This window comes from Zingiber officinale, chromosome 8B (genome assembly GCF_018446385.1).
Source record: "Zingiber officinale cultivar Zhangliang chromosome 8B, Zo_v1.1, whole genome shotgun sequence".
Taxonomy (NCBI): domain Eukaryota; kingdom Viridiplantae; phylum Streptophyta; class Magnoliopsida; order Zingiberales; family Zingiberaceae; genus Zingiber; species Zingiber officinale.
Genome location: NC_056001.1, coordinates 24011304 through 24035345, shown reverse-complemented (window position 1 = coordinate 24035345; position 24042 = coordinate 24011304). Strand labels below are relative to the sequence as shown.

General features: G+C 42.5%; 1 protein-coding gene across 2 annotated transcripts; it reads right to left on the bottom strand.

The window, feature by feature from the left end:
- Positions 1 to 587: 587 nt before the first annotated feature.
- LOC122017328 (chaperone protein DnaJ-like) lies at positions 588 to 19061 on the bottom strand. 2 transcript variants are annotated; one of them, XM_042574908.1, is made up of 12 exons: positions 18740 to 19061; positions 16973 to 17041; positions 16564 to 16659; positions 16288 to 16406; positions 15611 to 15806; positions 14794 to 14969; positions 12495 to 12624; positions 2978 to 3138; positions 2681 to 2754; positions 2485 to 2578; positions 953 to 1537; positions 588 to 849 (listed from the first exon to the last, which is right to left on the bottom strand). In XM_042574908.1, the coding sequence occupies exons 1-11, from the start codon at positions 19010 to 19012 to the stop codon at positions 1330 to 1332; spliced, it is 1596 nt and encodes a 531-aa protein (XP_042430842.1). In that variant the 5' UTR covers positions 19013 to 19061; the 3' UTR covers positions 588 to 849; positions 953 to 1329. The 2 variants fall into 2 exon arrangements, with proteins under 2 accessions (XP_042430842.1, XP_042430843.1); XM_042574909.1 differs by having other exon boundaries at positions 16973 to 17031; positions 18740 to 18872.
- Positions 19062 to 24042: the final 4981 nt, after the last annotated feature.

The window sequence follows — 24042 nt, the reverse complement described above, 5'->3', positions numbered from 1 at the left end:
ACCAATTTTAATTTTGTTTATATAAACATTTGTATTTCTTTGTGCTGGTAGCATAATAAGTTTGACCTTCACCAACACTAATCATGAAATAAGAAATGATATTTGTAGTTAAAGTTGGAGCAAGCAACAAATGCATTCCCATTTGTAGAAAGCACATATGTAGACAATCACTTAATTGTCTTTGTCGAAATCATTTCATAAAGGTTTAGTACAATAATGAAGAAGTTCTAGAGTTAATTCCATTGTATTCATTTCATTCTTAGGCTTAGGTCAAGAGACTCATTTCTGGAGGAAGAACACAGAAGAATTCTAATGATGATGTGAGGAGAAGGTTGAAATCTTATAATAAAAATTAAGTGGGGAAAAAAACTATGTCAAACCTGGACGCTATAAGTTGCAGAATAAAAGAAGGATATTGCTAATAAAAAAAGGGGAAATTTTTAATGAAACTGGTGTTAAGATAATTCCTATTTGCTTGTGACAGTGACTCCAAACCTTGGTGAGAATTGGATTCTTGATTCTAGTTGTATGTAATGTGTTCTCATAGTAACTGATTTGTATCCTATGAAATTGAAACTGTGTTGTGCTGCTGAAAAATAATACATGAAATTGGCATTAATACAGTCAAAATCAAATCAAGGTGTTTGATAGAGTTGTCAAAACACTTGTGATGTGATGGGACACATCCTAAATTTGATGTGTACTCTTGTTGTTGTGATAAAAGAGAAGAAAATGTTTGCCAGGTTATGTCTTGTTGGGTTGTGATGCAACAACTTCAGCTACTCGTCAAGCAGACTACAGTTTAGAATTGTGCAGAACTTACAGTCTCCATATTTTCTGAAGCTAATTCTGCAACAAAGATATCCCAATAAAGCAACCATAAGTTCCGAAATAAGTATTAGAACGAGAAAAAATAAAGGGAAAAAATAGGCAAATAAAAAATATTACGTACGCTGTACGCAAGAATGAAGAATCATCCACCATTACACTGCTTTCTTCAGGTCGCAAACTTATCTGACTCGGGACAAATTAACCAATTTGAAACAATAGAAACAGTAAGCATCAGTGCAATGAGGACAATATAGTTTCTCTAATTGATTTGCTGGCATGAGTCCAAGTTAGCCATCTCAAAAACACTTTCCGACAAATTTGCTCTGTTGTATGATTAAATACTATAGGATCCTAGCCCTCCAAAATATCATCCTGTCAAGTATCTAGGGCCTCATATCACAGCTGGTACCTAATTCAAAGAGACTGATCCCAAGGCACAACAAAAACCTGCATCTGAATGATCACTTTTGATGTAAAGTGCAAATGTGTTCTTATAACTCATCTTGCTCTGTTCCAACTCAAAAAATTATTTTGTGTTACCAGTACGAAGCCATTAATCCTAAATATCAGGGAGATCGTGCATGTTAATACAAAAGCCCCATAAACAGAAGCTATGAGTGTCTGCTCAGTTCTGCCAGGAGAAATCCATCCTGGCACAGGTGCTCGTAGGCTAATGGATGCAAACCTTGTTCCAGAGTAGTTTCCACTGCACAATAGAAGGAATTATCATAACAAAAAAAAAATCAGAGCTTTCATAACCTGACATAGATTCAGATAGCTGGCAGTGATTAGTAAAGAATAACAGTTGCCTTTACAATGCCGTGATTATATTCCTTTTTCCATCATAGACTCATAAACTACCTGACTAATCAACTTGAACAGTTTCACTCATGAATCTAATTTATACCAAATATGCTCTTGCAGATTATATCTCTTCGAAAGGTAGCATATATGTCTGACCTGACTTTTGAGAAAATTCATTCTATGGTTATATCGATTCAATTTGGTTACATATTTGTGCATGCGTATACTGATTTTTCTTATCAAATCAATAAACAAAACCATGCCCACCCCCACTACCACAAGTACTCTTTGAATACTCTGATCATCAAACAGTCATGTACGATGTTTGATTCTAATTTCAACATTGATCTAATTGCTTGAGCCAGGCCACAATTAGACCCCATATAAATCTGTAGGAGAAACATGTCTATCCATAAGAAAGGCATCTTTCTAAAGTAAAAGCTATCTTTCAAAAATAGCTGGGATTAGAATAGCAGCTAGGAAAAAAGTCAATATGGCCAAAACAGTTCAGATCCAAAGACTACATTAGATTGACTTCTAAGGTACAAACATCATACAGTAATTTTTCAATTAGAAGTTAATCTATCAGTCTTGCCTTGTTACAGATAACTTCTAATGCTACTAAAGTTGTACCAAAGAACTTCCTGGAAGAGAAGGCATCCCAGGTACCCTTCCTTGACAGTCATATATCAGAACTGTATATGTTAAATGGGTGTATGACACTTTCAATTGCTATATGCCAGGGAACTAGATATCGATAAGTTTAAACTTTAAAGTTTAGATGACAATTAAATTTCAGACGAGATGACTAGTGATTATAGGTATAACAAGTATCAAATATTTCCATACCCAAACAAGTTCCTCATGTAGCTCAAAAATGAAGTTTTTCTCTTCGAAGCACGGGTATTTCTTTTCTTGAAGTTTTCCTTATCCTGATGCATCCCTATCAAAAACACCCAACAACAAAAATAAAAAACACAGCTTACATATAAATATTTATATAAGTATGAAATTTCAAAAATTTCAACTAGATAGTCTACAATACCCTTTGATCCAACAAAACTATCCTTCGAAGCTCTGAAAGATGCCAACTTTTCAACTAGCAAGCGCTCTTCCCCACTGCGACAGTTAGAATGATAGTTAATAGAATAAAAAATTCAGTCATCAAAATATTGATTCCTAATCCTGCATAATTGTGTTTTACACAAAAAGCATATCATGGATAAACTTAATTCAATGGATTCTAGCAAAATTTCTTACGAAGAGAAGTGTGTAATTGTCCAGATACATCCATATCAATAACAGAGACGTAGTGATAGTGAATAGCAAAAAATATTCCAACCTGATATTCTTTGGGATCTCCACCTTTATAAGAAAATGATGATCGCCTCTGACTGATGGTCTCCTATAGTTTGGTATTCCCATGTTAGCAAGCTTCAGTGTCTCTCCTGGTTGAGTACCAGAAGGAATTTGAAGATCTCTAAGTCCTTCCACTGTTTCAACCTGAAACAATATATATCCAAACTAAAATTACGAGAAAATAAGTAAATTACTAATAAAGAGTAAATAAAAATGATTCTCATATAAGAAAGTTGTAATGTATTTTTTTCTTTCATAAATATTTGTTTACACCTACCTGTCAATAATTCAAATAAAAATCTTTAGAGAAGTTGTTTTATTAATTGATAGCTTGCCACCTGAAACCCTTTTAATATCTTAATTTCCACATAAACCAGATTATTAAAAAAAATGGTAAAAAGTAAAAAATGGAACAAAAAACCATAACTTTGTTTTTTTTTTTATTTAAATTGCTCGTCCTAATTTATTTTAAATTCTAGATGATCAAATAAGTTGAATTGCAGCAACTTATCAGCTTTGGAGGTAACATTAAGTGATAATTAAGATTTGGTTGAGTTCATCAAGTAGCCAAAGGAGATTAACTGAACCCAATTTGTATATCGACTAGTTTAGGGTTGAACCAAGTTTATACTTGAGCTAGACTGGTTTAGACGTGCTTGTTTGGGTTAGTATGAAAGTTGATTTTCTTAGGAGAATAAACTCATCTCCTCTCTTCTCTCCATGTAGCACTCTTCTCTTTGTTACTATTAGACAAATACGTATCTTTTAAATTGCTTTAGTTTCCATGCTACATGTTAGATTTTATATGGATACTTGTATGCTTTTCTTATGTTATAGAAGATAGAAACTACCTAATAACACAAGCACAATGGTTAATAAATAGTGATATAAATTAGTCCCTCAAATTAACTATTCATTAAATGCGAAATTGTTATATGATGTGGAAAGATAAAATGAATAACGTGCCTACAACAAATGGATGATGTAAATGGTAAAAAAAATGCTAAAAGTGAATACTTCAAGATAAGCTATTCTATCAAGCTCCTAGCCACCTATCAGCTCCTCATAGTGTCTGATCCGGTCTAAAAACGGTGAAGACAGCTAGCTAGGGATGTGGCTCCTTGGTTGACTGTGTGAAGGCTTCGCTCCGCTCTGCAACACAAAAAACGTCAGTACTGGACCAGGGCAGTGTGGGAACTTAACCTGTATCCGAGACGTGGAGATGAAAGATACTAGATGACTCATGACGGTGACACTGACAAAGCTGAAGTTGGGCATGCTGATACAAGCCCAGATTGCCAAGATGGTGGAGCAGCAACAGCAGGCGATGGTCGAGCACCAAGTAAATGAACACGCGACATCAGCAGCGGGACAACAGGCCAGTTGTAGAGACCGAGCAGAAAATATATCCGTCCGGGGGCAAAACATGAAGCCGACCGACACATATGGGGATGCGCCAAATTCGTCGATCCCCTTTCATCGGGCGTTGTTCCATACTCCTGCAGAGGAACAAGGCCGAGCAGATAAAGAGCAAGGATCCTCCTCGGACGACGCGCCTGTCTAGGACGGACGGAAGGGAAAAGCACCAAGGATCGATGATTCATCCGAACGGATCAACAGGCAATTCTCTCAGAGGATCCTGGACAACTCACTACCACGGCATTATACTCCATTGACGATCAAGGAGTACAATGGGACAACCGATCCAGAGGACCATCTAATCAGGTTTGACAACACGACCACACTCCATCAGTACACTAATGGAGTGGAGTGTCGAGTCTTCCTCACCACCTTTTTTGGATTAGCGCAATGGTAGTTCAGACGACTGTCGATTAGATCAATCCATAGCTTCAAGGACTTCCGAGCGACGTTCCTACATCATTTTGCTGGCAGCCGCCGTTACCAGAAGACGAGCGTTAATTTGTTTGTTGTGAAGCAAGGGCCCAAGGAGACATTGAGAGCCTACATCAAGCGATTCAACCAAGGGACCATGGATATCCCATCGGTCACCTAGAGATATTGGTGTCTTCTCACAGAGGCTTATCGAAGGGGAATTCTTTCGCTCACTCATCTGGAGGCCGCCAAAAGACTTTGATCACCTGCTCAGGCGCGCTACTGAATACATCAACGTGGAGGAGGCTCAAGCGGCACGAAAGAAGGAAGTGCCCGCTGAACATACTGCTCCCTCGGAACGACGGTCGACCAATAACCATCAACCACCAAAGGGCCCTCGATCGGGAGCAACACAAATGCACTAGGAGCCCCTAGCCTATGCAGTGCAACATGTGGAAGCAGAGTGGCCGAAGGCTACGAAAGGCAGGCCGTGGACACTATTGTTCTGCTCCTACCATCGCTCAGCGACGCACAACACATAGGACTGCTACGACTTGAGATCAGTTTCAAGCCGACCGGTCCCTCCAAGATACCGTCGTCGTTCACCCTCTCCCGATCGGCATCATCGACGCCAATCAGACTGGCGAAGGAAAGAAGAGAGACCAGCGGCCGAGCAACATCAACGCTAGCCTCAACGAAGAGGGAAGAGGAAATGCAAGTCCTGCCCTAGTCTCGGCTGAGCGGGCTCAACCTTTGACTCGGGAGGAGGAAAATCGAAGCAATATAGCTCGAGGCGAAATCGGAATGATCGTCAAGGGGCCGACCGACTATGATTCCAACAAAAAGAGGAAGTCGCACGCCCGGCGACTGGAGATACATGCTGTGAGATGCAGCAAAGAGAAGACCGAAGAACCAGAGATCAGTTTTGACTCTCGGGACCTGGAGGGAGTGGAAATCCCTCATGACGACGCCTTACTCATCCGAGCGGTAATAGCTAATTATTCTATTCACCGAACTTTTGTGGATACAGATAATTCGGTGAACATCATCTTCAAGAAGGCATTCGACCAGCTATAAATCGATCAGAGCGAATTGCAGCCCATGACAATCCCACTGTATGGGTTCACGGGTAATTAAGTATTGCCGATCGACCAGGCTCGCTGGCTATATCACTTGGAGAGGAGCCTATCAAGAGGACCAGGACCACAAATTTCATTGTGATAGATGCATCGTCCGCTTACAATGTCATATTGGGGCGACCGACCTTGAACAAGTTCCGAGCCGTAGTATCCACTTTTTGCCAGAAGATCAAGTTTCCAGTGGACAATACGGTAGGCGAAGTAAAAGACGACCAATTGGTCGCTCGGCGGTGTTACGTCGAGATGGTTAAGTCAGAGGCAAAAACCGCTCAAAAGACTCAGCGATTGGAGGTGAACACGATCATGGAGGAACAGCCTGCACTAGTCTATAATGAAAAAGTGGAGGTTCAGATCCATTCTAACCGATCGAAAGCCACAACATTTATCGTCGCCAACGTGACAGATGAAAGGAAGGCCGAGTTGGTCGCCTGCCTTAGGCAAAACTATGAAATGTTTGCCCGGTCAACTCATGAGCTCCCGGGCATCTTACCGAGTGTGGCGCAACACGAGCTTCACATCTGATCAGCTGCACGGCCAGTGAAACAGAGGAAGAGAGATTTCAGCTCGGAACAGAATCAGATCATCCAACCAAAAGTGGAAAAATTGCTGGAGGCCGGTCACATCTGCGAGGTCTAATTTCCGAGTTAGCGGCCTATGTTGTGCTAGTCTCTAAGCCGGACAACAAGTGACGAGTCTATCGACTTCTGCGACTTAAACAAAGTCTGCCCGAAGGACTTCTATCTCTTGCCACGTATAGATCAAATGGTGGACTCCACGGCAGGCTGCAAGCTGATCTGCATGCTTGATACGTACCAGAGATACCATCAAGTGTCGCTCGCCAAGGAAGACCAAGAGAAGGTTAGCTTCATTACGGCCGACGGGATTTACTGCTACAACGTCATGCCGTTCGGATTGAAGAGCGTTGCCGCCACTTACCAAAGACTGATGAACAAGGTGTTCCGACGGCAGATCGGCCGGAATATGAAGGTATATGTCGACGACATATTAATAAAGTTGCTCCGAGCCACTGACCTTTGCGCAAATATTAAAAAAACCTGTCGAACCCTGAGGGCGTATAGGATCAAGCTGAACCCGAATAAATGTCTGTTCAGGGCAAAGAGTAGCCGCTTCCTCGGTTATATCGTGACCAAGCGGGGAATCAAGGCAAATCCGAGCAAAGTGAAGACGTTGCAGGACGCGCCCCCACCCCGCAACCTAAAGGAGGCCCAACAGCTGACCGGACGGATCACCGTCTTGTTAAGCTTCATCTCCAAATCGTCCGACCGGAGTCACCCGTTCTCCAAGATACTTCGCAGCACGACGAAATTCCAGTGGGACTCGGAATGCAACAAGGCACTGGAAGAACTTAAGAAATACCTTACTTCCCTACCTATATTTGTCGTCCACAAAGCATGTGATTGGCTCGACGTTGGTGCGGAAGAACAGCTTTGAACAACAGTCGGTGTATTTCTTAAGTCATATATTGAAAGATGCAGAGTCTCGCTATACTTGTCTCGAAAAGTTAGCGTTCAGACTAGTACTCGCCGCTCGGAGGCTCCGTCCATACTTCCTCTCACATCCCATCGTGATTCTAACTAACAACGAACTAGAAAAGGTCCTCCTTAACCCGGAAGCGTCTGGACGACTGATCAAATGGACCACCGAGCTAAGTGAATTTGATATACAGTATCAGCCTCGGACAGCAATCAAGGCCCAAGTCTTAGCTGATTTCGTCATCGAGGTACAAAATGCCGAGACGGACACGATTTGGAAGATATATGTAGATAATTTGTCCACCTGGCAAGACAGTGGAATCGACATCCTCTTAATATCTCCTCGCGAAGATAGGATGCAGTTGTCCGTACGTCTGGATTATCGGACTACGAATAATGAGGCAGAATACGAGGCCTTGATAGCAGGTCTGCAAGTAGCCTGGCATGTAGGAGTCACAAGAATCCTCATCCATTCGGATTCTCAGTTGGCAGCTCAACAACTGTCAGGAATGTTCGAGATAAATAATGTTCGGCTCAAACTGTATGCTGAAGCTTTCGAGAAATTAAAGATAAGTTTCCGAGAAGTAATTATACAGAAAGTCCCCGGGTGGACAACCAGTATGCTGATGAGCTGGCCAAGTTAGCAAGTTCTTTATCGCCGGTCGTCATAGATAAGTCGGTCGAGCAGGTTTTACTGGTGGCACGTATCGACAAGACGGTTGGAATGGGCTTCCCAAATGACTGGAGGACGCCGCTGATCGAATTCCTCCGAGTGAGGACCACACCGACTAACCGGGAAGAAGCTCGTTTGTTAAAAAAGAGGGTCGGACGGTTCACCCTAATTGGAGATCAGTTATATAAAAGAGCTTTCTCGAAGCCGCTGCTCAAGTGTATCGGATCAGATGACCTTGAGTATATTCTACAAGAAGTTTACCAAGGCTCCTGCGGTAGTCATCTGGGCGGTAGATCACTGGCCCGCAAGATCCTGTTGGCCGGATACTTCTGGCCCACATTGCAAGACGTCGCCACTCGGACGATGGCCACTTGCATCTCCTACCAGAAGTAACAGAACATCTCGCACCGACTCACTGAGTAGTTGAAGCATCTGTCGTGTCTTATCCGTTCGACCAGTGGGGCATGGACATCGTTGGACCATTTCCTATGGCGACCGGACAACGGAGATTTCTACTTGTGGTTATAGATTATTTCTCAAAGTGGATGGAGGCTGAGTCGCTCACCAAGATAACCGAGCACATGGTTATCAAATTTATATGGCAAAACATCCTGTGTTGGTTCGACATCCCTCGCAAGCTCGTCTCAGACAACGGAAGACAGTTCGTAGGGCGGAGGCTCAGAGAATGGTGTACGGGCTATGACATCATGTAGGCCTTCATGTCAATAGCCTACCTCCAAAGTAACGGCCAGGCGGAAGTCACCAACAGAGAAATCATCAGAGGACTCCGAGCTTGATTCGACTAGGCCAGGGGTAACTGGGTCGACAAACTCCCGAGTATGTTGTGGGCTTATCCCCATTCCATCTGATGTACGGGGGTGAGGCGGTGGTTCTGATCAAAGTGGGAGTAGAGTCTGACCGGGTGCAGCTCTACGACAAGGGACACTCCGATCGTAGGCTCATGGAACTTGACTTGGTGGATGAAGAGCGAGATAAGGCCGCCATTCGACTCATGACATATCGACAGCCCATGAAGCAGAGCCATAATCGAAGGGTGATTCCGAAGTCATTCCAAGTTGGCGACTTGGTTTAAAAGAGAGTGAAATTTGTCAGCGATGTCACCAAGCTAGAAGCCTCATGGGAAAGACTGTCTATTTTGTAATTGCAGGGGAATAATGAATGAAAAACCCAAGTGTCCCAGACTCTTGCGCCGGTCGGACAAGTTAAAAGTCGAGCAGCGACTATAAACCCTCGAGCATTGAATACCAACAGTCGAGCGACGACTATAAACCCTTGAGTAGTGAAGATAAAGTCGAGCGGCGACTATAAATCCGAGAGTCTACGCCAACAAAAGCCGAGCGACGGCTATAAATTCGAGAGTCGACGCCAACAAAAGTCGAGCGACGACTATAAACCCGAGAGTCTACACCAACTAAAATCGAGCGGCGACTATAAACCCGAGAGTCGACACCAACAAAAGTCAAGCAGCGGTTATAAACCCGAGAGTCGACGACAACTAAAGCCAAGCAACGGCTATAAACCCGAGAGTTTACGCCAACTAAAGTCGAGCGGCGACTATAAACCCGTGAGTCGACGCCAACAAAAGTCGAGCGGTAGCTATAAACCCGAGAATCTACCCCAACTAAAGGCGAGCGGCGGCTATAAACCCAAGAGTCTATGACAACTAAAGCCAAGCGACGGCTATGAACCCCGACGACAACTAAAGCAGATCGGCGGTTATAAACATTAGATTAGCAAATAAACAATAGCTGAGCGGCTGCTCTAAATCCTAGTCCGTAAGTGATAGCTGAGCGACGGCTCTAAACCAGGACAATAAAATATAGCCAAGTGGCATCTCTGAACTCAGGCAGGAAGCAACTACAGTACTCCCTATAGCCGAGCGGCAACTCTAAAACCTAGAATGTCCGGTCGGCCGTAAAGGTCACTGAGGACATTGTTCGTCCAATCAATCGAACTTACAGCTTCCTTCAACTAGACTTGAGGGGAAGGCTTGTGATGCGACGATAAAAGGAGCCCACCAAGCTGGGTCAGAAGCAGGGGCAGCAGCCGACGTGAAGATCAAAATCAAGGTGATTAGAGGAAGGAAAGAGTCGGCTGACCAAAGTCAGCTGAGCGGGTAGCAACATGCCGACCGGGCATGAAGGATCCCGATCGGCACGGAGGCTCATTTGAGCAGACCGCTCATCACGCCGAGATGACCATATAGAGAACATCAGAATTATGACTAAGAGAAGGCTAGTCCGACCGGATCGCATGTCTAGCTGGGCGAGGAACGACCTACTGAGCCCAAGCAAACATGGGGAAGAAGCAGCAGGACAGGGAATGTTGGCCGAGCGGCTCCCTCGCTCGACCCAACGTGTGACAACTCATCATAACCTTCTGGAAGATAGTGCCGCTAACAACAAGACATGGTCAACAGATAAAATCGTATGACGGAAGCTTCTACCGTCATGTCAGGGATTTGCGCGCCTTGTTAACAAATAGTGTAGACACTTTTCTTATCTTTTCATAGGACAATTGGGAAAACGTGCACATGCCTTGAGAAGCGTGCACGTTTGCTACCAGAGCACTATATAAAGGGGAGGTCCATGTACCGGTGGAGGTATATGTTATCTGTGCTAGAGCTTTTGCTGTTGCTACAGTTCTTTGCCGCCTTTTCTACTATTCCGATGACTGACTTGAGCGTCGAAGGGTCAACGCCGAAGACCCCTTCCCTAGCCCGACGCTGACGTTCTTTGTATTGCAGAGCAGAGCGAAGACTTCACATCCACCAAGGAGCCATATCCCCAGCTAATTGTCTTCACTGTTTTCGAACAGGATCAGTGTCCATCATGTGTGTGTGTGGCCAATTATTGAATGCTTCACTATATAGCTACTTATCACCAATAAGGGCAACAACCCACGTGTTAAATGACACTATATTAATATACCCTATAGACTTGCCTTCGATGATTCAGTGCTTAATACATATACATAAACTTGCATTAAAACAGGTACACAAATAAATTAACTTCAATACACACAAAAGTCTAGTAACTAATAAGTGATATTAAGATAAAAGGCTCACTGTATGTTCAATAATACTTAAAACTGAAATATGAATACTCGTTTTGCTTTTTTGAAATCTTAAATAAGATTATATTACACCATGCTCTTATTGTCCTCTAGATTTACAGGCAAAGAATGGTTTTTAAGGCATCGTTTGGTTCCACTCAAATCATAGAGTTGCTTAGAGATACCAAGACAAGCTGAAAACGGATTTTGTTTCTACACGTGTTGTGCTTATTTTACCATATGTTTGGAAGAGTACTTTTTTATAGGATATTTCTTTTAATGAAACATTCTTGTTTATAATATTTTGAGAATTAAACAAAATACAAATAATACTATATGGTATTAGATTGCTTCAAGTTGATACCAAAGCTCCCGCCAATGTGAATCCCAGGAAAAGATTGTACACAGTCTTATCCTAGTTTATAAGAGGTTGTTAGTGAGACTCGAACTCGTGACCTTTAGATCACATAACAACAACTTTTCCATTATACCAATGCTCCCCTTCAAGTTGATACCTATTTCTGTGAATTGTGACCTAAACAAGCATCTCCTTATATGAGGCAAGATTCTGCCCTGGCATGACATTTACTTATATAGATTTTGAATTATAATAATATTTCTTTGAATTGAAAAGTTCTAAAATTTGTATGGTCCCACGCAATCATTAACTTAATTTCAATTATATATAGTTGATTTTTTTATATATTTTTAAATTTATTTTACTTAACATAATTATATAATTGAAAAAAATGAATGTTTGATAGATAAAATATTATTAGTATATTATATTATTTCTGTATTAAGTGGTTTGACTGATTAGAACAGTTGAACCATAAACTTCAACTTGTTAACTTTGACAGTTCAATCACCCATATACTGTTCAAAACATTGCTTGCAGGAGCTGACAAACTAAAATAAATCAAGCAGCAAGTGAATGCACAAATTTATATACCAGTGACATCATAATTTTGTTCCATAACCCTTGGCTAAAATTAACAAGAGAATCATTACCAAGTGAAACAATTTACTTAATATAAACAAATCAAGAGAAATCACCAAAGCTTTAACTGTAGTTTTTCCAGTACATCAAACATTCATAATAAGAAAAATAAAGAATATTAGTAAATATTGTTTACGACAACTCTTAAACATTCTAAGCATTTACTACTTAACAATAAAAATGAAAAAAAAAACCATCCTAATAGTTTGACATCCCAGACAATGACAGCAGCCTACCGAAGAAGAGGTACTATTACCTCTGCATAAATATATTAAAAGAATACTTACTTTGGTTACAGTTCCCAGAATTGCTTCAGTATAATCTATGCTGACTTCTGAGTATAGATTGAGACCATCTCTTCTAAAGCCTGGTTTTTCATCGACATGGAGGAATAGATAAACATCACCAACTACATTTCTGCAAAAAAAAATAATAAATGATACTCAAGAGCATGGTTATTTAAGACGTGAGAACCCCAAAAGCATATAGGTACTTGGGACCTTAGGTGGAAGGTGGGGTATAATTTTTACAATTCTAACATATATAGGAAATTTATGTCAAAATATTTCACTAACAAAATTATAGTCCATATAATATTAAACAATAATATAAATATAAAATTCACTAACAAGTAAATATCTTATACGCATAATTCAAATAAAACACATAAATATAAAATATATTAACTAAAAATAAAAAAATTAATCTAAATATTTAAAATATAATATATATAAAAATTAAAATATTTTTTTAATAAATATATATATATATATATATATACATAATTAATGGAATAATTTTATTAAAGTTTAATTAAGCCTATTTAAATTATCCCTACTATAACTAGGAGTTATTAAAATTATTAACTTAAGTTTTATTTAATTAAAAACTAATTGACTTCATGTTACGCTTTGCCTACGACTACGGGGCTCATGCGAAGCATCTGCTGCGACCACGGGGCTCGCAAGATGCATCTGTCGCGACCGTGGGGTTAGCGCGTGTGTCAGCAGTGACGACGAGGCTTGCTCAACGCATTCGCTACAGGGCTCGCGTGACGCTTCGACCACGAGGCTTGCGCAATGCCTCCACGACCGCGGAAAGGGTTGGCGAGAAAAATTGAACCTTATGTTGTTGTCTCTCAAAAGGCACACGCTTCTTTCAAACAATGCGCCTGGATCACTACCCAAGCGCAAAATGACGCACTTGGCAGTGCCTTGCACCTAGACGTAGCCAAGCGCGCGCCTTTCACAACTATGATCAAGAGTTCCACGATTGGCTTCTTAGCCTTTGTTGTATGCATACCAAATATATCATAAAAAATCACAAATAATAGGATTTGCAACACAAGACAAGTACAAATATTCACACACCAATTATTTAAAAGTTAAAATTTGATGGTTATACTAACTATGTGATTCATATAATGCAACACTGAGAAAGGATGAACAATTCCTAATTGTGATCATGCTTAATGCATAAAAAGAATAACATCTAACATGTGATTCAAATGAAAATTATCAATAAGAGTCATAAGCATCTTTGAAATTTCAAGTATTAAGGCTGTGTTTGGTGACTGAAAATTATTTATTTTCAGTTTATAATTTCAAGTTATTAAAAATAATATATATATATATATATATATATATATATATATATATATTCATCACATCAACCGCCTCTAATAAACTTAAATTTTTTGAAAAAGTTAATATAAGTATTTGTTTTATTTTTGTTTTCAACTTTTAAATTCTATTCTAAGATAATTTTTTAAAAAAATCTAGAACAAACAAGGCTTAATATTCATGAAATCAATACAAATACTCACAATTTTCAAATTCAACTTCATGATTTTTAGCGTACTCTAGCTTCCTAGAAAAATCAATGATATGAAGAAACCAATAGACAGAGATGAGAGCTCAAGCTTCTTTAGACAGTTTTTCTCACTATCTGTATTATCTTTTTTTTTCACTATCTGTAAACTGTACTATCCTAGATCCTAAACAAAAAGACATGATGTTACTTATTACATGATAAGAAGTATCCAACACCCAAGAGAACACCTTGCTATAGTGACAGACAAGCAAAGGATTACATCTTCCTTCCCCCTTTTTTCCCGTTCTTCCAGATTTTGCATGATTGTCCACATACTATACTTTAGTTCCAATTTTATCACATGAAAAACTCACTCATAAAAAGGGAGAAAATTTCTCTAATAGTCTTGACTTTTAATGAGCTAAAAGAGTCATTGAGAATACAAGAAGCGCAATAATGCAACATAATGGTAAATTGAGAATGATCAGCTGAAATACATTATAATGCAGACTGCAGACATACCTATTCTTTTCATTATTCCGAAATCAAAAGCACTGGAGTGAACCATAGTTAAATGCATAAAGGCATACCTATTCTTTTCATAGCCAGATTTCTAATAATTATTTCCATAACTCGTGCAACCCAATTGAATATAAAAGGATTCTAACAGAAAACAATCATTACAAATCAAGTTACAGAACATGTATATAAGAACTAAAACCAAAGGTGGTCTTACTATTATAACATATAATCATGGTTCAACAGGACAATTACCTTTTCTTATCATAGTTTCCCTCTCCCTTAATCTGAACTGTATATCCATCATTAACACCAGCAGGTAAATCTACTCGTATGCTTTTCTGAACTTGTATTTTTCCTTCTCCACTACAACTTCTACAGAAATCAATAACAATCTTGCCATTACCACCACATTTTGAACAAGTAGATACCTAAAAAACATATGTCAATGTATATACATCAGACAAGAGAGCTCAATGCAAATAAAATGCATTTGAGTGCCCTCAAACTGTAATTGCACAATGCTTGATCTACATATTGCAAAATCTTGTGGGATAAAAGGCATCCCACAATAAATAGCATTTAAACAATATCTGCCTATAAGTATAACAAAGTATAAAAAACTTGTATACCAACTTCCCCATGGACAAACTTGTACCGACAATATGAATAAGTGTTTATATTTTATAGTCTATTCATTGAAAATACTACCAAGCATTTTTACAGCATGATATGTATTAACTGATATGATTGAAGATTAGCATGCATTAATTGATAACTTGATAAGATATTGATATCGGTGCTATTTCAGGTCAACATTGTCACAACATTGTTTAAGGTGTGACTTTGAGAGGATCACGTTAAGGAAGAGAGCAATAGCACACATGTAGAGCACAATAAATATGATATTCATAGTTGGATCCTTTCAAACAATAGTACATTTCTCAAAACTTTTATATTCTTCAATAGTAAAGTTCTATATGAATTTACACATGTTCGCAATTTGTAACAAACATAACAAGAAAGGTTACATGGAAGGAAGCCTTATTCCAAAGAATTAACTTTACTTCACCTGAGATACTATCCCAAATGCCATTTTCTGTGAATTCATCACTCGGCCCCTACCTCCACATTCTGTACAAGATTTTATGCAACTGCTAGACTTTGCACCTGTGCCATTGCACTTGTCACAAGTTTCAAAGTGGGTAACATTTACCTTGCGCTGGCATCCAAAAACTGATTCTTCAAAGCTCAAAGTTAAGTCATCCCTGAAGAAGAAACATAGAAACACACAGAAGGCTTGTTTGTAAAGCCTCCCAATACCAAAATGGAAACAACAAACCAACACTAAAAAAGTATGAGCTATTGTCAAGCAAATAGCATCCTCAGAGAGGAAGTCTGCAATTGAGTTGAGCTAGAAATTTCTTAAATGGTTCTTGAAATAAGTTTCTATCGAAAAATTAATTAGAATGAAAAACAGAGTGAATTTGCAAAAAGAAAAAGTTTAAGTACTAAAAGGTTAGTGTCATAAAAAAAATCTACTACATTTACAATCAACTACTCCACAGTTTTTAGTTTCCTAAGCATTTCATAAGTAGTTTACCAAAAGGAAACCAGGACTTGGAAAACATAAATAACAGAGGAAAAGTATATATGACAATGTCCATATCCAATAATAAACAATTAGTTCCAGATTGAACCTGGAAGGTAGGCACAAATTGGGAAAAGCTAACAGTGTAAGCGAATTACCGAATATCAAGTTCCTGACTGAAATGTGAGTTGGTACTCAATCCCCCAGGATATAGGTCACCTCCAAAAAATCTACTTGAGTCACCAAAGAAGGCATTAAAGACTTCAGTAGGATCTACCTACAAAATTGTAGATGGACAATCAATAAGTTGCTTCATGCATACATCCATAACATGTAATCATGTTTTTGCATAACTAATTACTAAGAAACCAAAGATAATGATATGCTGCAATTTTTATGTAATAGGGCTTAGAAGGATGCAATAAGATTCTTACTCCCTGTGGGCCAACACCTTCCGCTCCATATTCTCCTTGTAAGCCTGCTTCACCATACTGATCATATAAAGATCTCTTTTCTTTGTCTGAGAGGACCTACAAGGATGATTGCTCACCAGAGTGCAAAAAAAAACAATGGAAGGACAACGTGATCTCAATTTAAAAAATGAAAACTGAAACTAAGGATTTCGAAAGTACACAGAACACAAGGAATAATTTCCTGTTTATTAGGTAATTTTTATGTCAGTACGCTTTTGATTGGCTTATGAATTATCTTAACAAGTTACGTGCAGAAATATCAAAGTGCATTATTATATACAAAAACCAAAGCATTGAATAAAATATGCATTAATTCATCTTGTAACCTGACCTTTCCACAGTTTATAAATAACATAGAAAAAACAAGTACCTCATATGCAGCACTAATTTCTTTGAATTTTTCTTCTGCTCCAGGGTTTTTATTCATGTCTGGATGATACTAATACAAAGAAAAAATATACATTAAAATAACACATGATAAGGTTGAAATAAAATAACATAAGCTTTTAACAATTCAAAGTAAAAAAATTACAGCCCAAATAATAAGTTATAAAAACTCACAAGTTTTTACAACTCTTAGAAGATGCTATGCTGTATTATAGTGATAACGTCCATACTAATTTCTTTAGGTTCATCAATTGCTTGATGAGAACTTTAAACCGAACCAATTAGTTGATGTTGGGATTCAATCAAAGTCTCACATTAGAAAGATCATAGGTTTAAAAGGATGTAGGATATCTTCATTGGCATGAGGTCTTTTGGGAAGAGCCAAAAACAAAGCCATGAGGGTCTAGGCCCAAAATGGACAATATTATGTCATTGTAGAGATATGTGGACATCCTTCGATCCCAACAAATGATATCAGAACCATGGTCCAGACCCGATACCATGTGGGGTGGCCTTGAATGAAGTTGAGGGTGGGCCCGGAGCAGGTCAAGATGATTGGATGCTTGTGGGGAGACCTGAAGCAGGTCAAGGTGACTGAATACTTGCGGGGAGACGAGTAGGTTAAGGTGACCGAATGCTCGCAGGGAGGTCCGAAACAGGTCAAGGTGATTGAATGCTCACGAGAAGGCCCGGAGCAGGTTAGGATGACTGGATGCTTGCGGGGAGGTCTGGAGCAGATTAGGGTGACCACTTACTTGCGGGGAGGCAAGTAGATCAAGGTGATCGGATGCTCGCGGGGAGGCCCAGAGCAAGTCAAGGTGACCAGATGCTCGCGGAGAGGTTTAAACCATGAGAGTAATTGTGGTCCTTCATTTGAGGGGAGGATTGTTGGGGTTCGATCAAAGACCCACATTGAAAAGATTTGGGAAAGATCATGGGTTTAAAAAGATGTAGGATATCTCCATTGGCATGAGGCCTTTTGGAGAGAGCCCGAGAGCAAAGCCATGAAGGCCTAGGCCCAAAGTGATCAATATCATGTCATTGTGGAGATATGTGGACATCCTTTGGGCGTAACAGTTGAAGTGATCATTTAAACTTCTTATGTATTTTAAACTCCTAGTTTTAGAATACTCATGGACTGCTATCAAAAAATTTAGTTAGCAATCCTAGATTTCTGATTCTTGATTAGGTGATATATTCATTCCATTACTTGATGAGTGCATTGATTCTATGAATCCATAATTAACAATAGGGTCCATTTAGGGAGCACATATATAGATGACGGACTAAAGGATGCAACCTAATGACTGTATTGGTTCTCATCCTTCTTTAATTTTGTATTTCTACTGCTTCTAAACTTGTTTTCTCACCTCCATTCCTATTTTGTGTTTTTTGTTTATATCAGTTGTAGACATAGTAAATAGAAAAAAATGGAACAAAGAACACTTTGCACAGTTCTATGAATCAACCACACCGTTGTCATGCGTTCAAATTTCATGACCATTTGTTCTCTATCCAAAAAAAAGGTAAAGAAGAGATTAATCAAGATTCAACAACGGATTATTTGAAAGAAACGTATTCACGGTATTACAATTTCAATGTTCTCGTTGAGCAGCTGTTGCTCGAGTAAGATACTCGTCGTTGCATAATCCCAAAAAAAAAAAAAATCCTTTTTCGGTCGGAAACGTAACACAGTAATCAAAACATTTTTCTGGACAAAGAAGATGCTTCGGAAGCGCGGAAGGTTTACCTTGCGCGCAAGATTCCTGTAAGCACTCTTGACCTCCTGGAGGGTAGCATCCCTGCTTAAGTTCAGAGTCGCGTAGTAATCCGCCGTCTTGGCACTAATCGAGGCGCATCTGCGTCGGCGGCTGTTCGACCTAAAGAAGCTCTGGGAGCCGGCAAAAGGTAGTGATCCGGAGGCGAATCCCGAAGCAGGGAAAGCCAATTCCATCCCGCGGCGCGGTGTGCGCAGTGAGAAGAATGGTACGGAGGAGAAGGGATGGACATGCAGAGTCGCCATGTCCGCGCAAGGGCGAAGAAAGGAATAGAACTAGAAAAGCTATTATCACCATACACAGCTTTTGGACCGAAATTATCGGCGGCCCGGCCAGCTTGGCCCGGAGAATTTTACAAAGCCCAGTGGATGGACGGTAAATACTAACAACATCCACGTCAACTTTTTTTATTTAAAATGATAAAAAAATTATTTTATTAAATTTAGTGATTTTGTCCCAGCGCTAAGTCGACGGACGCTAGGATGTGGCACGCTCTGCTGTCTCCGACTAATAGTGTAGTTCTCCGGCGAACCTGCAAAGAAGCCGAGCCGGGAGGGGTTTCCCAACGACGGTCCTCCGACGCTCAAGTCAGGCAACGAGAGAGGCAGCGTAATGTGGCTACAGTAAAGATTTGCGCATACCTTTGTCGACGTCTGAGGGTCCTTATATAAGACCCCGGGGAAGCGCGGGCACATTTCCCGATGCGTGCACGCTTCCCCAAACATACCTTAACGAGTCTGTGTCAGTAAAGTACCTCTGGCGTCATTCCGCAATCGTCCGAGCATATCCCGGATGTGACGGTGGAAGCTTCCACAGTATGATCCTGTGTACGGCTCGGCCGCCAACTTTGCTGCTTGTCGGCGGCAGGTGTCTCGAGGATGATGTTATCATCTGTCTCCTTTGTCCTCTAGCGCTCCTGTCTGTTCCAGGGCCGAGCGGATAGGTCGCTCGGCAGGCATATCACTCTGCCTCGGTCGTATGCTCGGATTAGACTGCTCCTGCCTGTGTTGCCTTGTGCACCGGCCGAACGGACATCCCGATCAGCCCTTGAAACCTTTTTACCTTTGAGCATCGGAAACCCGACCCCTAGTCGGGTTGTCTTTCATTCGGCGGGGGATTCAAGGCCGGTCGGCCCCGCTACGTCCGGTCGGTCGCCCTGCTTCTCCCCGGTCGGTCGGGTCTCCAAGTTGGATCTCTTGACCTCCACACGTCGTTGACCTCCTGCCCACGAGGGTCCCCCATCCTTATCATCGGATCACATGTCTCCCCTTCAAGTCTAGTCGAAGGAGGCTCTAAGTCCGATTGACTGGACTATGAGTTTGGTTGAGCGACATTCAGTTCGCCGCTCCTGAAAGTGTATTTCCGATCGGCTCTAGGAGGCCCCTTAGGCCGATCGGCGAATTGACGGCTATGCCTTGTAGTTTTGATTTCCATTCGCTGCTTGTTGCTCTACTGTTTTGGGGGTGGTCGGAGTCGTCGGTTCTCCTCGGAATTCGTGTCAATCCTCATTAAGCTGCCCACGCGCGAGTAATGGCGCTCATTAAATGCCGCCCAATTGTTGATCGCCACTTGGCAAGTCCGCCGTCATCATACGGCGAGGGCATCAGCTTCGATTGGACAGGCGTTGGTTCAAATCCGACGGTCTGATGTCATCGCTCCTCTCGATGACCTGGATTGGATGGTTGTGGTGGACTGAGCCCGGGGTTTATGAAGCGCCGACGCTTCCATCGTTCTTGCCTTCGCGTTTTTGGTGATTCCTCTCGCGACCATCTTCCCGACGTTCGCTTGCCTCGGTGCTCCGACGAACTTTCGACCTTCTCTTTCACGCTTTACTCCTAGTAAGCCTTCTTCTATCTCTACTTTCTTCCATTTTCTCCCTTCTGGTGGTCTTTGCATTCGTTCAACATAGTTTCGGTCTCCTCCGTCAACCCTTTCATTTTTCTTTCCTCGATCCTTCCTCGCTACTGTCCTGGCGATGGCTAGCACCTCGCAGCCTTCGGATCCCTCTCCCGGCCTATGGTACATGACCATGGTAAGCCGGTTTGACGAGACTGACGCGGGACGCTTCCTCAACGAATTTGAACTCCCTCTTGACCATAGACTAGTCTTAGCCACCTCTTCCAATCGGCCCCACAATCCGCCGATCGGCACTGTTTGCTTCTTCCGCGACCAATTCGTGGCCGGTCTGCGCTTCCCTCTACATTCTTTTATCCGGGAGGTTTGTAATTATTTCCACATCCCGCTCGGTCAACTTGTCCCCAACTCTTTTAGGTTGTTGTGCGACGTAGTAATCCTTTTCAAGCTGCACGGCATTCCCTTAGTCCCCAAAGTTTTCCGTTACTTTTACTATCCCAAACAGTCCGAGTGGGGTACTTTCCTCTTCCAATCGCGGATCGGCCTCGTCTTCTTCGATAAGATGCCTACCTCGAACAAGCACTGGAAGGAAAATTATTTTTACCTTCGCTTTCCCGAACTGCCATCCTTTCGCACCCAATGGCAGACCACCATGCCGAGCCCGCCTGACCTCGGTAAATACAAGAGTCAGCCGGATTATCTTCATGCAGCCAATCTACTGGGCGGCCAGAGGTTCAGTATCGATAAACTACTTCACGAGGGGGTGTTGTACATATTCGGCTTGAACCTGATCTGAACGAAGCTGCAGAGCAGCATGGGTAAGCACTTTCCTCGTCCATTTTCCTTTTGGTCTAACTGATTTATTCTTTTGTTATGCAGCTGACATCATGTGGCGCGCCAAGGTTGTTGATCGGCTGAAGTTGAAGGCTGCTGAAATGGAAGCGGTGGTGGCCAAGGAGATGGCCGATCGAGGCATCGAGCCGGTTGGCTCGCATGAGGGCGAAAGCGGAGGAACTCCAACTGAGGGCCGAGAATCTGTCGCTCAGGTCCCTGCAACTAGAGCGGTCGGGGATACTATCTCTTCGGCCGGTCAGCAGCCTACGTCAGAGGACGCGGAGCGGTCGGCAGACGATTCCCCATTGATAATACGCAAGCGACGTCGGACGGCCATTGCGCATGCGGAGCCAGTGATTGGGCCAGTTGACGCCCCCTTAGAGGTAATCAACCCGCTACCCGCCGCACAAGAGGCCATCTCGTCTGATCGAACTCCCTCCCAGCTCGACCAGCCATCAGCTTCAATTGGGGCGCAACCCGTTAGTTCTTTGCCCCGGGTTCGCCTTCGGCTCAAACGCTCGGACATTATTTCTGCGCCGCTCGGCGAGTCATCCAGCCGAGCCGTCTCTTCGCAATCTGATCCGAGCGGTCGTCGAGTGATCAAGTTCGTCCTCCGTCTTCCCACCGAGGAGTTCCTTTTGGCGGCGGATCGGCCTACTGCTCCCGAGCATCAAGTTACCATCCGAGGGCCGCTTGCCAAGACTTGGGAAGATGCGAGGGCTCAAGTTGCCCTGATGACTCCCGGTTAGCTAGCGGACAGCCATATGCAGCAAGCCACCGGGGTATGTTTCTTAGCACGCTATTATGACGTCTTCACCAGGTTCCTGACATTATCTCATCCGAACGCAGCAATGGGTGGAGAACATTGCGGTCAGCAATCGTCTAGCCGAACTGGAGGAGGAGTTGAAGAAACTCCAAATTTCTGGAGGGGCGCCGGCTGAGGGGCCCTCGTATGCTACGCCTAGGTCCGAGCTGACCCAGATAGAAAAACTGCTAGTGACCGAGCGACACAAGTCTTCCGGCATGGAAACCAGGGTAGCTGGACTCGAAGCCCAAGTAAAGTCCCATGACCACCAGATCACTGTGGCCACCAACAGAAAAAATAGGGTCGTTGCTGATCTGGATGCGATGAAAGTGCAGATCCGAGCGCTGGAGCAGCGCGTTACAGAATTGACCGACCTCCTATCTGCTGAGAAAGAGAGTCGATTTACCACTGAAGGTAAACTACAGGCAGATAAGGAAGATCTCCAAGGTGCTCTCGACGCCTCCCGAGCGGCGCTAAAGGAATACCAGGACGGAGAAGCTGACCGCTTCAAGATGATGAAACAGAACTACCTTCGATCGGACGCATTTGGTGACAAGTTTAGCGATCGACTAGTTCTGTTCTTCGAAGGGGTCATCCGGGCGACAACTATTTACCTGAAGGTCAAGGGCCATCTCCCTGAGGATACCTCTATCCCTCCTCAAGACATGGTCGGCCTGCTGGAAGCTGTTTCGGAGTCCATCTTCGAGCCCATAGAGTGAGGAGCGCCTTTGTTCTTTGTCTGTTTCGTCTTCTTCGTCTGCCTACCGTTCGGCGTGTTACACCTCTAGACAATTAACCAATATTAAAAACTTACTTTTGTTGCTACTGTTTGAGCCCATACTTTCCGGGCAACATTCATTAGTGTGCCCCCGGTCGGCGAATAGTTGAATGCAACTTTTGCTCTGTTAGCCCTTCTTTTGGCGCTCCTTGTGACTGCGTTATCCAGTTAACCTTTCTCCCGTACGGCATTTCTTACATCGGTCGATCGGTCGAACAACTTCTTACTATGCCTGGTCTCTCTTAACTTCTCAACTTCGTCGCCCGGTCTAACGACTTTCCATTTTACATAGAATTTCTGCTAGCGACTCGTTGAAGTGCTTCTGCGAGGCGCTGACTCGACTGGGAGGTTTATAGTCGCCGGCCGGGTCAACTTTAGGGTTCAACGTCGGTGCTCGACGGTCTTCCGACCGGGGGGTTTATAGTCGCCGGTCCGACTCTAAGATTTAACGTCGCTGCTCGACGGTCTTCCGGCCGGGGGGTTTACAATCGCCGGTCCGACTCTAAAATTTAACGTCGCTGCTCGACGGTCTTCAAGCCAGAGGGTTTATAGTCGCCGGTCTGACTCTAAGATTTAACGTCGCTGCTCGACGGTCTTCCGGCCGGGGGGTTTACAGTCGCCGGTCCGACTCTAAGATTTAACGTCGCTGTTCGACGGTCTTCAAGCTAGAGGGTTTATAGTCGCCGATCCGACTCTAAGATTTAACCTCGCTGCTCGACGGTCTTCAAGCTGGAGGGTTTATTGTCGCCGGTCCGACTCTAAGATTTAGCGTCGCTGCTCGACGGTCTTTCGGCCGGGGGATTTACAGTCGCCGGTCCGACTCTAAGATTTAACGTCGCTGCTCGACGGTCTTCAAGACGGAGGGTTTATAGTCACCGGTTCGACTCTAAGATTTAACGTCGCTGCTCGATGGTCTTCAAGCCGGAGGGTTTATAGTCGCCGGTCCGACTCTAAGATTTAACGTCGCTACTCGACGGTCTTCCGGCCGGGGGGTTTACAGTCGT